Source organism: Lethenteron reissneri, chromosome 54 (genome assembly GCF_015708825.2).
Source record: "Lethenteron reissneri isolate LAM-NWPU_2019-01 chromosome 54, ASM1570882v1, whole genome shotgun sequence".
NCBI lineage: Eukaryota > Metazoa > Chordata > Hyperoartia > Petromyzontiformes > Petromyzontidae > Lethenteron > Lethenteron reissneri.
In genome coordinates this window covers 3,373,015-3,386,720 of record NC_083832.1, presented here as the reverse complement: position 1 = coordinate 3,386,720, position 13,706 = coordinate 3,373,015, and the positions used below count along the sequence as shown (strand labels likewise).

At 51.6% G+C, this 13,706-nt stretch overlaps 1 protein-coding gene across 3 annotated transcripts; it reads left to right on the top strand.

Annotated features, from left to right (window-relative positions):
• The first annotated feature begins 828 nt into the window (after positions 1–828).
• Positions 829–13,619, top strand: RENBP (renin binding protein). 3 transcript variants are annotated; one of them, XM_061573909.1, is made up of 12 exons: positions 829–940; positions 5,384–5,507; positions 6,065–6,140; positions 6,650–6,725; positions 7,115–7,287; positions 7,799–8,041; positions 8,502–8,583; positions 10,175–10,350; positions 10,967–11,098; positions 11,506–11,593; positions 12,823–12,931; positions 12,980–13,619. In XM_061573909.1, exons 2-11 carry the CDS (start codon positions 5,407–5,409, stop codon positions 12,903–12,905), a joined length of 1,230 nt encoding a protein of 409 aa, XP_061429893.1. In that variant the 5' UTR covers positions 829–940; positions 5,384–5,406; the 3' UTR covers positions 12,906–12,931; positions 12,980–13,619. The 3 variants fall into 3 exon arrangements, with proteins under 3 accessions (XP_061429893.1, XP_061429890.1, XP_061429892.1); XM_061573906.1 differs by having other exon boundaries at positions 12,823–13,619; XM_061573908.1 differs by having other exon boundaries at positions 868–944; positions 12,823–13,619.
• The last annotated feature ends 87 nt before the right edge of the window (positions 13,620–13,706 follow it).

The window sequence follows — 13,706 nt, the reverse complement described above, 5'->3', positions numbered from 1 at the left end:
ACAACATGTATTACCAAACCCTGCAGCCATAGCTGGCTGCATGAGTCACTCCACAACAGCAGGAGCATCAGTAGGAGTATCATAATTTTTCAATGCACCTTTAAGATCAGCACATGAAATCAAAACACAGATCATACTTTGCAGCGGTCATCCGGAGCGAAACATTTTATTTCAGGCCACTGAATTACAGTGGCAGCTAGGGGTGTACAACTCCTATAGAGCAGTTTTGAGTGAAGATCTCATAGGTAGTGACTCAAGTTGCAGTTTATTGGCAATAGCATTCCAGACCCTGGGGGCATCAATAGCAAAGGCTCTTCCTCCAGTATTTGTACGGCAATAGGGAATGTGAAGCTGGTAAATGAGCGTAGACCGTTAGGTCACATTTGTTCTTTGAAACAGAGAGGAAGATCCAGCAGGTAGTCTGCTTATTTTTTTGTAAGTACATCAATTTCCCTGTACAAGAATACGGATAAACCGTATAGGTTGACAGCTCTGCTATTGTTTGTTGTAAGTTGCTGACACGCCCCTACCGGACATCCGTAAAAAAAAGAACTTCATAGCTCATCGGATTCCTCCATCCGGTCTAAATAAAGATTATTGACACAGCACAGCCCCTCGGTTTATCGGGACTACGCAATTCAAAACGGCTGCGTAACCGTGCTAGAGAATTAAAATCGTTTCCGTCAGCCAATGAGAACTCTCCGCGCCGTGACGTCACAAACTGTTGTTTTTTTCCCTCTCGAGTCACGTGCGACGAGGAGTCACGTGCGATGAGGAGTCACGTGGGTCTCGCGGGGGAGGGGAGGGGCTCAGAGGGGGGGGGGGTGTCACGTGACCGGGGTAGATCAGCTGATCGGGTCCCACGTGCAACAGAGGAACGGTCGGGGCGTTGCTGCTGCTGCTGGTGGTGGTCGTGGTGCCGACAGGAGACGCACACACAGTGAGTGAGTGGGGGGCTACGGTGGCTAGGAGACGTTAAATACCTCGCCTGGTACACAGGAGGTCGTGGGTTCGTTCACGACCCTGACGCCTGTTGCTGTGTATTTGGAGTTTGCGTGTTCTCCCCGTGGTCGCGTAGATTTTTCTCCGGTTCCTCCGGGTTTTTCATCCACTTTTAGTTAGAATCGTGCGTTTAGAGTATTTGGCTGCTATATATTTTCACACCATAAGCCACTTTGTTGAAATATCGTCTGTGGCCAGGTCGCTTTTGAAAAATATCTATATGGCCCAGTGGGCCTTACCTGGTAAAATACAAATCTCAAAGAAGAAAAAAACTTGTATTGTGTAAAATAATAATTGTTTATAGTTTGTTTTAGTGGGTGGCCCTATCTCAGAGAGTCTGCGGACGGGGCTCGTGAATGTCGCGACCTCCAGCAATAAAAGAGGGAAGAGGAGCGATGCTCACAACAACGAGCAGATCGCCGGGCGGATAAAACGCAGAAAGTTAACACTGTCGGAGCACAATTGGTGGCATCTACCAGCCATTCTAAGTCGGTGAGCCCATGCGAATTTTCACGTGGCCTCAAAGTGCACATCCACTTGTACACCTAGATTGAAAACTCGTTTCTTTCGAACGGATTTTTTGTGTTTTCGTTTCGTGTCTTCCTCCTCCCACCTCCGATTATCACGGTTGGCGACGTACGGTGCGAAAGAAGTTCAACATTTATACATATCCTGACGTCACCGCCACTTAGTGGTGAACGGCGGCTGTTGTTGTTGTTGTTGATTCTGCGAGTGTAAACATCATCACGGGGGAGACGAAGGCGGCCGGGTCGTGGTCCTGGTCACACCGCCCCCTCGTCCTGTGCCGTTCCTTTCCGGCCTTAATAGGTTCTCGCTAACAAACACTTGCTCCGACAGTTGAAGGCTATAGGGGGATCTTTGTCTTTATGTATATATAGTTTATGTGTGTGTGTATAATTCATGCGTACTGTATGTAATATGTACTTTATACTGGTAGGAATCTCCTGGTTACACCAGCCCACAGGGGATTATTGTGTCCGTCCGTCGTGCATCCAAAAATTGGAGGGGTGCGGCTGGGTGGAGAGGGGAGGGGAGGGAGGGGCTGGGTGGGGAGGGTGGGGCTGGGTGGGGGGTGGGAGGGATGGGGCTGGGTGGGGAGGGGCTGGTCACCCCGTGGTGCCCTTATAAAACTCAACGTTTAACCTACTCACGCCGGCTTGTGCCCGCCCTCACAGTCGGGCATATTTGCGGAATACACCACGCCGTCGTTGACCCTGGCCATTGACCGAGCAACCCAACGTTCCTACCAGCTCCCTCCGCAGGAGGAATGTGTTATTTTGAGTTTGCGTGTTCTCTCTCATTCTCCACGTTGTGGATTTTTCTCCAGGTCACCCGGCTTTTCTTTCACCGCATTTATAATAAAAATGCGTTTAGAGTATCTGGATGAGGGGCCGTCCATAAATGACGTCACGCACCTAGGGGGGCGGGGGGTCAGACATTTGTGACGATGTGTGACGAGGGGGGGGGGGGTTGAGAAATGTGACGTCACATCAAAATGCGCAACTTTAAATAAATATAGACGACACGTTCCACTTAATTAAATAGACTTTTTAATTAATGTTTTCTCCTAGAGCATCAGAGTGCAGCGCCACATTAAATACGCACTACAATGACAATAGTTTAAAGCGATTTGAAGCATGTGTTTTTGGGGGGGGGGGGCAGAGCTTTGTGACGTCATATTTGAGGGGGGGGGGTCAAAAATCGTCCAAAATCGCGTGACGTCATTTATGGACGGCCCCAAAGAGTTGACAAGGTGCGTTGAATTGAGCGAGGTAATCACTTTTGTAAGAGCGCTTGGGAGAGAAGAGAGAGAGAGAGACGGTGGGAGGGATTGATGCCACAGTGGGGCAGTGCGAGGAGGAGTCTCCCGGGGGTGGGGGGGGGGTTGTTTGACCATACTTCACCACGCTGGTCAGTGCGGGTTGGTAAATAGGATGGGGGGGGGGGGCTGTGGTTGGTGGTGGAGAGACGCAGGGCCAGTTGAGATGTTCGCCACTGATGTTAGCCGTGCCTGGGATTTGAACTGGGCTGGCGAGGTTAATAGCGCGTGGTAATAATCCTGACGCAGCTGCTGCATTTAGCTTCAGCGCTTCTCCAGTTAATGGTTAACGCGAACATCTGTGCTCAGCTCAAACCACCTGTTAATTCAGCCTGCACTTAGAGGATTTTAAATTTAATTTATTAGGTATAGTCCTGTGAGCCATGCGGCTCTTGAGTCGGGTGCAACCGCAACAAACAAAATATGAACGAAGAACATCTTAAAGCGACGACGCAGAACAGAAACATCCTGGAATAAACCAGCAAATCTTCCAAAAAAAACGCTGTGTGCAAAAATCCCAGTGTGATGCAAGTCAAACAATAACAACCAGAATACAACTTAGATTACCCATATGTTTTCGAAATCAAAATAACGCTATAAAAACAATGTAACAACAGTAATAGGAACTGTGATTAAAATTTTACAATAAACAATATATATAACATGTACGACCAAACTTTGCAGCCAGGATGAATGTACGCAGCCGCTGTGCCACTCCACTCTACTGCTGGATGGATGAGAAAAGCCCCAAGCACGCCGTATTGGTCATGGGGGCGGGGGGGAGGGGGGTTTATCGACCATACTTCACCACGTTGGTCCATGCTGGTTTTGTTTCAAGTGTGTTCGTTTGCTTAGAACTCGGGGCGCTGTTCAGATGTCACTCGCCGCTGATGTTCGCCGGGGTCGGGAATTCTAATTTTAAAATTCGTTAGGTTCGAAGCGCAGTGCGCTAACCACTGCGCCACCACTCCACCACCGTGCTTTTATTCTATCGTAGTGTACATTATTTGGTGACGCTCTTGTGTTGCTAGTGGTGCATAAGGGACAATAAAACTCAACACGTTCGTTAATAACACTGCGTGCCCTTAAAATCATATATGATATGCGAAGTTTTGGGAAATGGCACTTTATTGTGTTTTACCATGAAACGTCGCCCATCATATATTTTTCTCTCAGGTGCCACGCAGTGTTATTGGCACGTGTGCTGGGTTGCTTGTATAATGACACACGTGTTTCTGTATTCCCTGTGGACTTGTCGGGGTTGTTTGGCCTGGGGGGGGGGGGGGTTGGGGGGGTGCACACAGGGGAGGCCGTCGCGTCCCACGCTTTGCAGCGAGCGTCGGGTCTGCATTCGGCTCCCCGGACTCGGTGCGACATGAGTTGGACTCCGTGTGAAGGGGCTCGGGGTGACCGGTGCCCACTCCCTGCTCTCAGCCTCGTTTGTGTTTTGCCCGTCTCAGCTGGCACGTCCTCGTTTTGTTCGTCATGCGTGTAGTAGCTTCGTGTGTGCGGTCCGTTTGTTTTGATCACCTTGTTGGGACCGTTTATATTATTATACTTGTTATCCCAAGAAAGCCTCACCTAATCTCAAAACTTTTTCAGGAGGATCCTGTCAAGTTTTTTCGCAGTAGCCAGGGGGGGGGGGCAATGTGGCTGCTGTGTGTGATCCGAATTCAGTGATTTGCAGGAAATATGCTCCGCATTGGGATGTATCATACCGGTTACACTCTGTGTGTGTCGTGTATTTAGCTGTGGAAGGAAACCGGAGAACCCGGAGGAAACCCATGTAGAACGGAGAGCGAGAGAGAGAGATGGCGTACAAACTCCACGTAGAAAGGCACCGAGTCGGGAATGAAACCCAGACCCTCCTTGCTGTGAGGCACGAGTGTCACCACCACACCACCAACCCTGCCACCCGCTACGTGTCGCTGGTATTGAAATCTGTAAACGGCGAGAGGGCACCCACCATCGCAACAGAGTTATAGTGCGGGCCCAGAAACCATGCACGCCACTCGGCCTCTGAAACACACAACTTCAGGAACTGCTGATGGTTTTGGCACGATGCATAGAGACCGCATGCTTTTTACACGTTTTTATTGTCAGGCTCGTGTTATGTCTACCTTTTTTACGCCATGTCTGGTTTATACTGCCTCGTTCGTTACGAACGGTCGTATTTACAGTCTGTATGTTGAACTCCTTTCGTAGTGTACGTAGCCAACTGTGCTCATCTGAGATGCGGGAGAAGGACCCCCCCCCCCTCTCTATCTCTCCCCCCTTGCTCCTCCCCCCTCTCTTACCTATATAGCCTCTTGTTACAGCAGCCCTTTTGCCCACTTCAGCAATTGTTTCTTGCTGTGGTTGTCCCACCTGATGACGGACGCTTGTGTTGCGCCCAAAACGTCGTAATTAAATTAAATTTATTTTATACCTACGTGACTTTTTCCGAAAGAACCAAAGAGTATGGAAGGACAACACCTAAAGGGAGCGATTCCACGAGGTTCACAAGCAGCTGAATCATCGTTATCCCCCCCCCCCCACCAGCGCGTGTCACGCTACCCAGGGTGATGGCGACCAAGCGGCTGCCTGAGTTGCTGACCCGGGTTCGGACCGAGCTCGACCACGTCATGGCGTTCTGGCTGCGGCACTCGCATGACCAGGAGCATGGGTACGGCGCAGAGGGGGGTGGCACCCACGTCCATACTTCCTAGCCTGACCTCTTGACCCCCTGACCTCAGACCACACACCTCGGGGATGAAAAAGGCTCCGCAGTCGTCGTTATCATTGTCACCTATGATAACTTTCCTGTCAGTATTGTCATAATAATCAGCAGCAGCATCATTGTATCATCATAGTCATTGTGATCATAATCCACAAACGCATCATCATTGTCATTATTACCATCATTCTCAGCATTACTATCATCAGCGTCATCATTGATATCAACGCTGCACGATAATCTTAATTTTCATCATCATTGTCTTTACATATTATCATCACAATCATCGTAGTCGTCATTGCCATCGTTTTTAGCTATGTAATCAAATTATCGTCATTGCTACTGACGGGACCTTCCCAATCTCCCCACCCCAAATCTCACCGCAGCTTCCTCATCATGACCATTGTTTATCATCACCATTGTTGTTGTTGCTGCTGCTGATGAGACGGCCCGCACTGTGGTCCCCCACCCCCCCACCCACTCCCCACCTCGCGGCTTGCGATCAGAGGCTTCTTCACGTGCCTGGGCCGCGACGGTGCCGTCTACGATGAGCTCAAGTATGTGTGGCTGCAGGGACGGCAGGTGAGTGGCGCTACCTTCAGCCGTCTCCCCTCAGCCCTCATCTCTAAATCCCTCACCTCAGCCCCCAGTGTCTCACCTGTACAGCGGTGGATCCAAAGGTGGGCGATGGAGGTGATCGCTCCCCCCCCCAAAAACCTGAAATCTGATTTTCACTAGTAGATTTTCTTTAATAATTAATTGTCTGTGACAAAAAATAAGGCACGTTGTGAATACAACAACACCAGAGACAATACGTGCCATGTTTTGTAATCCACGTGGGGCACTGTACCGCATCTCCTCACCGTACTTGACCACACCGTGGGGAAGCATCGTTGGAGATGGGGGACCGTCGCAAGTCGGCGTAGGTTGCACACGTTGCCTGGCGTCTCACCAGGCACCCGACGAGTGTGGGCGCCACGACTCGACCTACTGAGTGTTGGAGGCTCACGATGATGATTCACCAACTCGCAAGCACCGCCGTGTGTGCCTTGTGCGTGTGTGCTGCGTGTGTGTGTGTGCTGCGTGTATAGGTGTGGATGTACTGCCGTCTGTATCGCGAGCTGCCCAGGTTCCGCACGCCACAGATCCTTGAGGCGGCCAAAAAAGGTCCGCACCCAGCTCATCACTTGGCGCTCGCTACTCACCGCTCACCACTCGCCGCTCGCGGCTTACCACTCACCACTCGCTGCTTACCGCTCGTCGCTCAACACTCGCCGGTCACCATTCGCAACTCACCACATCTCCAACAACAATGCTCACACAGTGCCTATCGTGTTCGCCGCACGGTGCCCCATACACTGCTTACTTGTGTTCCTCACACCACACCAAGCATGCTCTGCTGCTTACCACGCCTCCAACCACCAGCCTCGTCCTAACCAGATCACCTGTAGAGCTTGGACTGTACCACTGTGCACCCCATCCCTGTGTCCCCCCCCCCCCCACCTGCCCCCCCTATGCGGCGGTGCCTGTCGGACCGTGCTACTGTGCTCCGCCAGGGGGGGAGTTCCTGCTGTGCCATGCGCGGGTCTCCGCAGACTCGCCCAAGTGCGCCTTTGTGCTGACACGTGACGGCCGTCCCGTCAAGGTTCAGAGGACCATCTTCAGCGAGTGCTTCTATGTGCTGGCCATGAGCGAGCTGGGCCGTGCTACCGGCGACGCCAAGTACACGGTGCGTGGGCTATGGGGGGGTGGGGGGGGGGCACGGTGGGCGGCGGGGAAGAGGGGTCCACGGGTGATGGGGGGCGCACCAGGGGGGGTCACGGAATTAGGGGGGACGGCGCGGGGTTTAGCGGTTCGCAAGCCGCGCTATGAAACCGTCGAGCCGAATTCGATTCGCGCTCACGGCCAACATCAGTGACGAATGTTTGAACCACGAGGTCGACTCAGCCTTAAATGATACTGCTGGCCACCCACTCCATCATATGCCATGCCAGCCTTAATAAGGTGCTCGCTAACTCTGCTTGCTTTAGAGTCGCAGTCATTGGTGAAATAATGTGCCCATTACAAATTGCATTATTATTGATAGCCGGTTAAAAGCTGCATGGGACGTCGTTGTGCGGGAGTTTGTTTGCGTGCACACGTGTGCATGTCTACGCATGTGCCCGTGCCTCTCCTTGCACGTACGTGTGTACGTGTGTGCGTGTGTCATGTGCGTGCCCGTGCATGCATTTCCATCTCAGGTGGCCGCCAAGGAGATGATGTCACAGATCGTGCGCTGGGTGCGCGAGGACCCCTCCGGCCTCGGGCGTCCGCAGCTCTCCGGCGCGACACCCGACAGCTCGCTCGCCGTGCCCATGATGTTGCTGTGCCTGCTGGAGCAGATGGAGGAGGCCAGCGAGGAGGGGGAGGGGGCGGCGGGCGGGGGCGATGGCAATGCGGAGCTGGGCCGCTGGTGCGTCGACCGGATCCTCAAACACCTGCAGGTGCGAGCGTCTGCTTGCGCTCCTCACACGAGCGATGGACGGGAGAGCCGATCTCACGCCGGGCAGTGTGGGAGACCGCAAACATTGGCCCGGTTAAACCCCTCTTTTCGCGGTTACCACCATCGCCACCATCACCGCCACCATCACCGCCACCATCACCGCCACCATCGCCACCATCGCCACCATCGCCACTCGGCCATCTCGGGGCTCGCTGCCACCCATCCCCCTCCATCCCCGCTACAAGCATAGTAGCCACGGTGCCCTCACCTCCTCCACAAGCGGGAACATAGAGAATCAGCCAAACACAGCAACAAAGAGTGGAACACGCCGTGACTCTGCGGGTCGCTGTGTGAGTCCGTGGATCGCCGTGTGAGGATATGTGTGCATGTGTGCGTGTATGTATCCGTGTGTGTGCGTGTGTATCCCTGTGTGTCTGTACCCGTGTGTGCGTGTGTGACAGAGGGGCGGCTCCGTCGTGCTGGAGACGGTCACTCCCGATGGTGAGGAGCTCCCGGGCAGCGCCGGGCGCCTACAGAACCCGGGTAACCAACAGAGCGGTGCTGCCCATACCGATAGCACTGCTGCTGCTGTCTGTGGTGATGCTGGTTGTATTGGTGATGCTGGTTGTATTGGTGATGCTGGTTGTATTGGTGATGCTGGTTGTATTGGTGATGCTGGTTGTATTGGTGATGCTGGTTGTATTGGTGATGCTAGTCCTACTGATAGTGCTGCTGGCGGTGGTGATGCTGTCTGTGCTATTGTTGATGATGCTATCGTCATGCTGATAGTGGTGCTGGCTGTTCTACGGCTGCTGGTTCTAGTTGTGCTGTGGTGGCGACAGAGTTGCTGGTGGTGCTGCTGTTTGTGCCAATACTGGTCCTACTCTTAGGTTTTTTCGGTAAAGTCACGTAGGGAAAAATAATAAATAAATAATAAGCTTTGATGTAATATTAATCTTTATATAATAATAATAAATAAATCAATAATAAAAAGAATAGAAATAATATTATTATTTCTATTATTTTTTATTTTTACCTACGTGACTTTACCGAAAAAACCTAAGAGTATGAATCCTTGCAGTCACGAAAGCTTCAAATCTAGAATTAATACTGGTCCTCGTTGTGGTGAGATTGTCCGTGGTCCTGGTAATGGTGCTGATAGAGGTTATGGTTGTGGTGGTGGAGTTGTTGCTGTCTGTGCTTGTGCTAATAGTCGTGTTGGTTGTGTTGTATGTATGTTGAACTTTTTTCGCACTGTACGTAGCCAACCAGACTAATCGGAGGTGCAGGGGAAGGACAACAAACTAAGCACAAAAAGCAGTTCCAAATAAATTAGTTTTCAATCGAGATTTAAAATTGCATAGCTCCAGTGACTTCCTAATATCAGAAGGAAGAGTGTTCCAGACCGCTACAGAAGCGCATCTGAAAGCATGCGATGCGGTGACCGTCTTTGTTCAGTGGTCAGCCAAAGCCACTGCTGCGAGGATGGCCGCAGTTCGCGTGATGGTTTATGCTCCTTGACGAGATCAGCAAGGTGCTGTGGTTCATCTTCTTGGTTCTTTCGGTAAAGTCACGTAGAAGGGAAATAATAAAATAATACAAATAAAACATAATAAAATATTTTTTATATTATTTTATTATGTTTTATTTTATTATTAGAAGGGAAATAATAAAATGTACGCATAATAAAATAATTATTATATGTTGGCTATCAACAACAAGGCAACTCCTATGACTAATTGGGAATGGGACGCAAGCGTAGGATTGATCACCCTGTCGCTGGCCGCCTTTGGGGAGGGTGTATAGTGTGAAAGGCCGAAACACCCTAGGAACCAAAGGTACACTACTGACGATGCGCTCTCCAAATTTCACCAGGCTCACTGTTCATGAACTCTTGGAAGTGCTTGCACAAAGGATAGTAACATCTCATCCTGTGTTCTTGGAATTTTTATTATGTATTATTTCCTTTCTACGTGACTTTACCAAAAGAACCAAGAAGATGAATCCCTGCAGTCACGAAAGCTTTAAATCGAAATTTATTGTGGTTCATTAGTAGCAAGCACTTTTGTGTGCAATTCGTGTGGCCACTGCTGACACTGTTGTGGTGGTGGTGGCTGCTCTCGGGGGGTCCCAGGCCACGCCATCGAGGCCGGCTGGTTCTTGCTGCAGCGCGCGTCGCGCCTTGGAGACGCGGCACTGGCACGCACGGCGCTCGCCAGCTTCGTGGATGCCCCCTTCAGTGCCGGCTGGGACCCCCAGCACGGGGGGCTCCTCTACTTCCTGGATGCCGACGGGCTGCCCCCCACACAGGCACGGGCAGCCATGGCCACACACACACACTGCATTCTCGTCATCATCGTCGTTATCGTTGTCATCGTCGTCATCGTCGTCGTCATCGTTTTGATCGTCGTCATGATTGTCGTCATCATCATCGTCAGCCACATTGGCAGATCCTGGGGGAGGGAGCGATTTGTGCGATGCCCCCCCCCCCCAAGACCTTGAGAACCCACGTTTTTTATTGACATTTACTCGAGAAAATACGCGGCCTGTTTTTTAATGTTCGGCCCTATTTAAAAGTATTACATCTTGGGACTGCCCCCCTTTGGGAAGTTTCTAGATCCACCCCTGATCAGCCATGATCTATCCACTGCTGCGGTGAAGCCTTCCCGAGCCGTGTCCATCCCTCGTGGTGCCGCGACGTAACAGCACGCGTTGCTCCGTCTCCGCAGTGGATGTGCTCTTGGGCACTGCCGCTCCGTCGCTCATCTCGACCACTGGCACATCTATGCACCCTGCGGGTGCAGATGTACACTTGTGCATGTGTCCACGTGCGCGTGGACTTGGTCGTGTGTGTGATATTGTGGACGTGTATCTGATTGTGTGTATACTTGCGATTGTGTGTGTCCCTCCTGCGGGGCGTGTGCAGTTGGAATGGTCCATGAAGCTGTGGTGGCCACACTGTGAGGCGCTCATCGCCTTCCTCATGGCATTCCGCGAGACCCGCGAGGCCCGCCACCTCGACTCCTTTACCCGCGTCTTGGACTACTCCGTCTCTAATGTGCGTACCGCCATGGAGCTCCCACCAGCTTCACCACCAACTCCACCGACACGTCCACCACCAACATGACCAACAACAACATCATCACTTCCACCATCAAGATGACCAACACCACCAACTTCGTCGTCATCGCCACCTCCACGATTAACACAAACAATAACGCCACCACCACCTCCACTACCAAGAACAACACCATCACTTTCACCACCACCATCACCACCTCTACTACCAACACGACCAACACCACCATCCTGGGAGCGATGACACTTGTGCTGATGTGCGGGAGCGAGATGGATTGTTCCACGGCAGGACTGTGAGCGATGGCGACGGCCTTCATCCCGCGGTGGATAGACCATGGCTGATGATGACGGTGATGTTGGCCGTGTTTCTCTCGTCTTCGTCCATAGTTCTCGGATGCCGATCACGGAGAATGGTACGGGTACCTGGACCGCCAAGGCAGCGTCACGCACACGTTCAAGGGCGGCCCCTTCAAAGGTAGCGCGGTCACGTGGTCAGCCGTCAGACGTGTACACGCGCGCGTGTGTGTAATGGGCTAGTGGGGAGCGGCAGTGTAGTAGTTAGCGCGCCGTGCTACGAACCCAGCGACCCGAGTTAGATTCCCGCTCACGGCCAACACCAGTGACGATTATCACTGGTGTTGGCCGTGGTGCTGGCCACCCACCCCCTCGTGTGCCGTGCCGGCCTTCAAAGGTGATCGCTAACAGCACTTTCCCCAACAGTCTGTTACGGCTATACAGGTCTCTTTATCTTTTGATGAGCTACTGTGTGAACACCACCGCCATCATTATGGATAGGTGTACCTTGGACTCAGAATCAGCATCTTTATTTAGACTGGAGGAATCCGATGAGCTATGAAGCTCTTTTTCAAAGACGTCCAGTGCTTTCCGCCGATCATCTCTATTCCAAGCCAAGCCTAGCAGCAGCTGGACACATATAGAGTGAGAAATGAAGCCCTGTTGTGTCCATAATCTCCAAATTATTAGTCGCCACTACCACCGTGAACACATCAGTCAATAATTGGCTGAAAACAACTTGAAATAAAAACAATGCAGAAGCCTCGCGAAAAAGAGTCCTATGACTCGGTGGTGTGGCTCTCCTGTGTAGACCAGTTGTGCTTATTCTTGTTACATCGTGAAGCGTTGTTTCACACCCTGCCAGATGAGCACGCAAGATGGGAAGTACCGTTGTGCAGATAATAGGTAAATCAGCGCAATGATTTTGAGTGTGGGTATTAGGAAGAGTGGATAATAGGAGGCATTTCAGTACATTCTCAGAGAGCACTTAGCTTCACGCAAGTTCTGCGGTGACTTTGCCACTGCATTCTGGCAAATGGCAGCTGCGCCAGAGGTCGCAAACGGGTTTTGATTCCTTACCCGTACCCGTACCCGGCCGCACCAGGGTCGCAAACGGGTACCCGTACCCTACCCGATACCCGGCCGGGTACGGGTAGCCGGATATCGGGTAGGGTACGGGTATCGGGTACCTGATTGCGACCTCTGAGCTGCGCTCTGTGAATGGTGTCCCATGGGAGTTTTTTTTTAGGGCTGTCCTTGAAGTTTGGCTGGCGACCTGACAATACCCTTCAGATGTATCAAGAGAGAAGGAAACTGTGACGTGTAGTGGCATGGACAGCATTGTCTGCGATGACGTTTTGACCTTGACCTCTGTTCTTGGTCTATCTTCGCTGTGCACATGTGCCCCAGGTTGCTTCCACGTACCCCGCGCCCTCTACATGTGTGAGAAGATGCTGGCCGACCTGACGGACGCCTCCAAGGCCTCGGGGTAGGCCTCGGGGTAGGCCTCGGGGTAGGCCTCGGGGTAGGCCTCGGGGTAGGCCTCGGGGTAGGCCTCGGGGTAGGCCAGGGCGTCCAACCCTCGGGCCTCACGGCTGCCAACCAAGCCCAGACCCCACGAAAAAAATTCAACCACTGGAAAAAGGGACGGTGATTGCACTTACCAGCAGAGGCGCAGTGGGTGAATGTGAGCCCAATCAAAATGCTTTTGTGCTAATTGTTGTGCAGTGATTTAATGAACTGACATGGAGGGGTGTTTTGATTGAATTGCAGAATCTATTCCTTTTGGTCTCATTTTCACGGTGTGTGCTGTTTGTCAGTACTGGTCTTATTTGAACTGCCTCTCATTAGTACTGCCACTACTGTCTGAATAATACTGGTCGCGAAAAGCTACGTATTAAACTTATGCTGTATTGTTTGTAATGTCTCGTTTGTACAGTGACAACATGTCCATCTCCGTTGTATTTTCTTGTGGCTCATTGTTTATAGTTTACCACTATCGCTTGTCCCATCTGCCGTCTCATCTGTGCTGATTTGTGCTGCCTGAAATTTGTCTCAATCGTACTGTCCATACTGTGTCGTTTTTTACATCTCCTTCATTATGAACGTTGACTATAAAGGGAAACATTTGTGCATTGCAAGCAATCGATTCTCACGCACAGCGCGAACCATGTATCGCGTCGTATATATAAATCGACTTGAACTGACGAATCGTTACGTGCCTACTTTGCGGGGTAGCGGGTTGGGTGCACGAGGTGTGGTGAGAGGTGGGTGGGAGTTGCACACACCCTCTG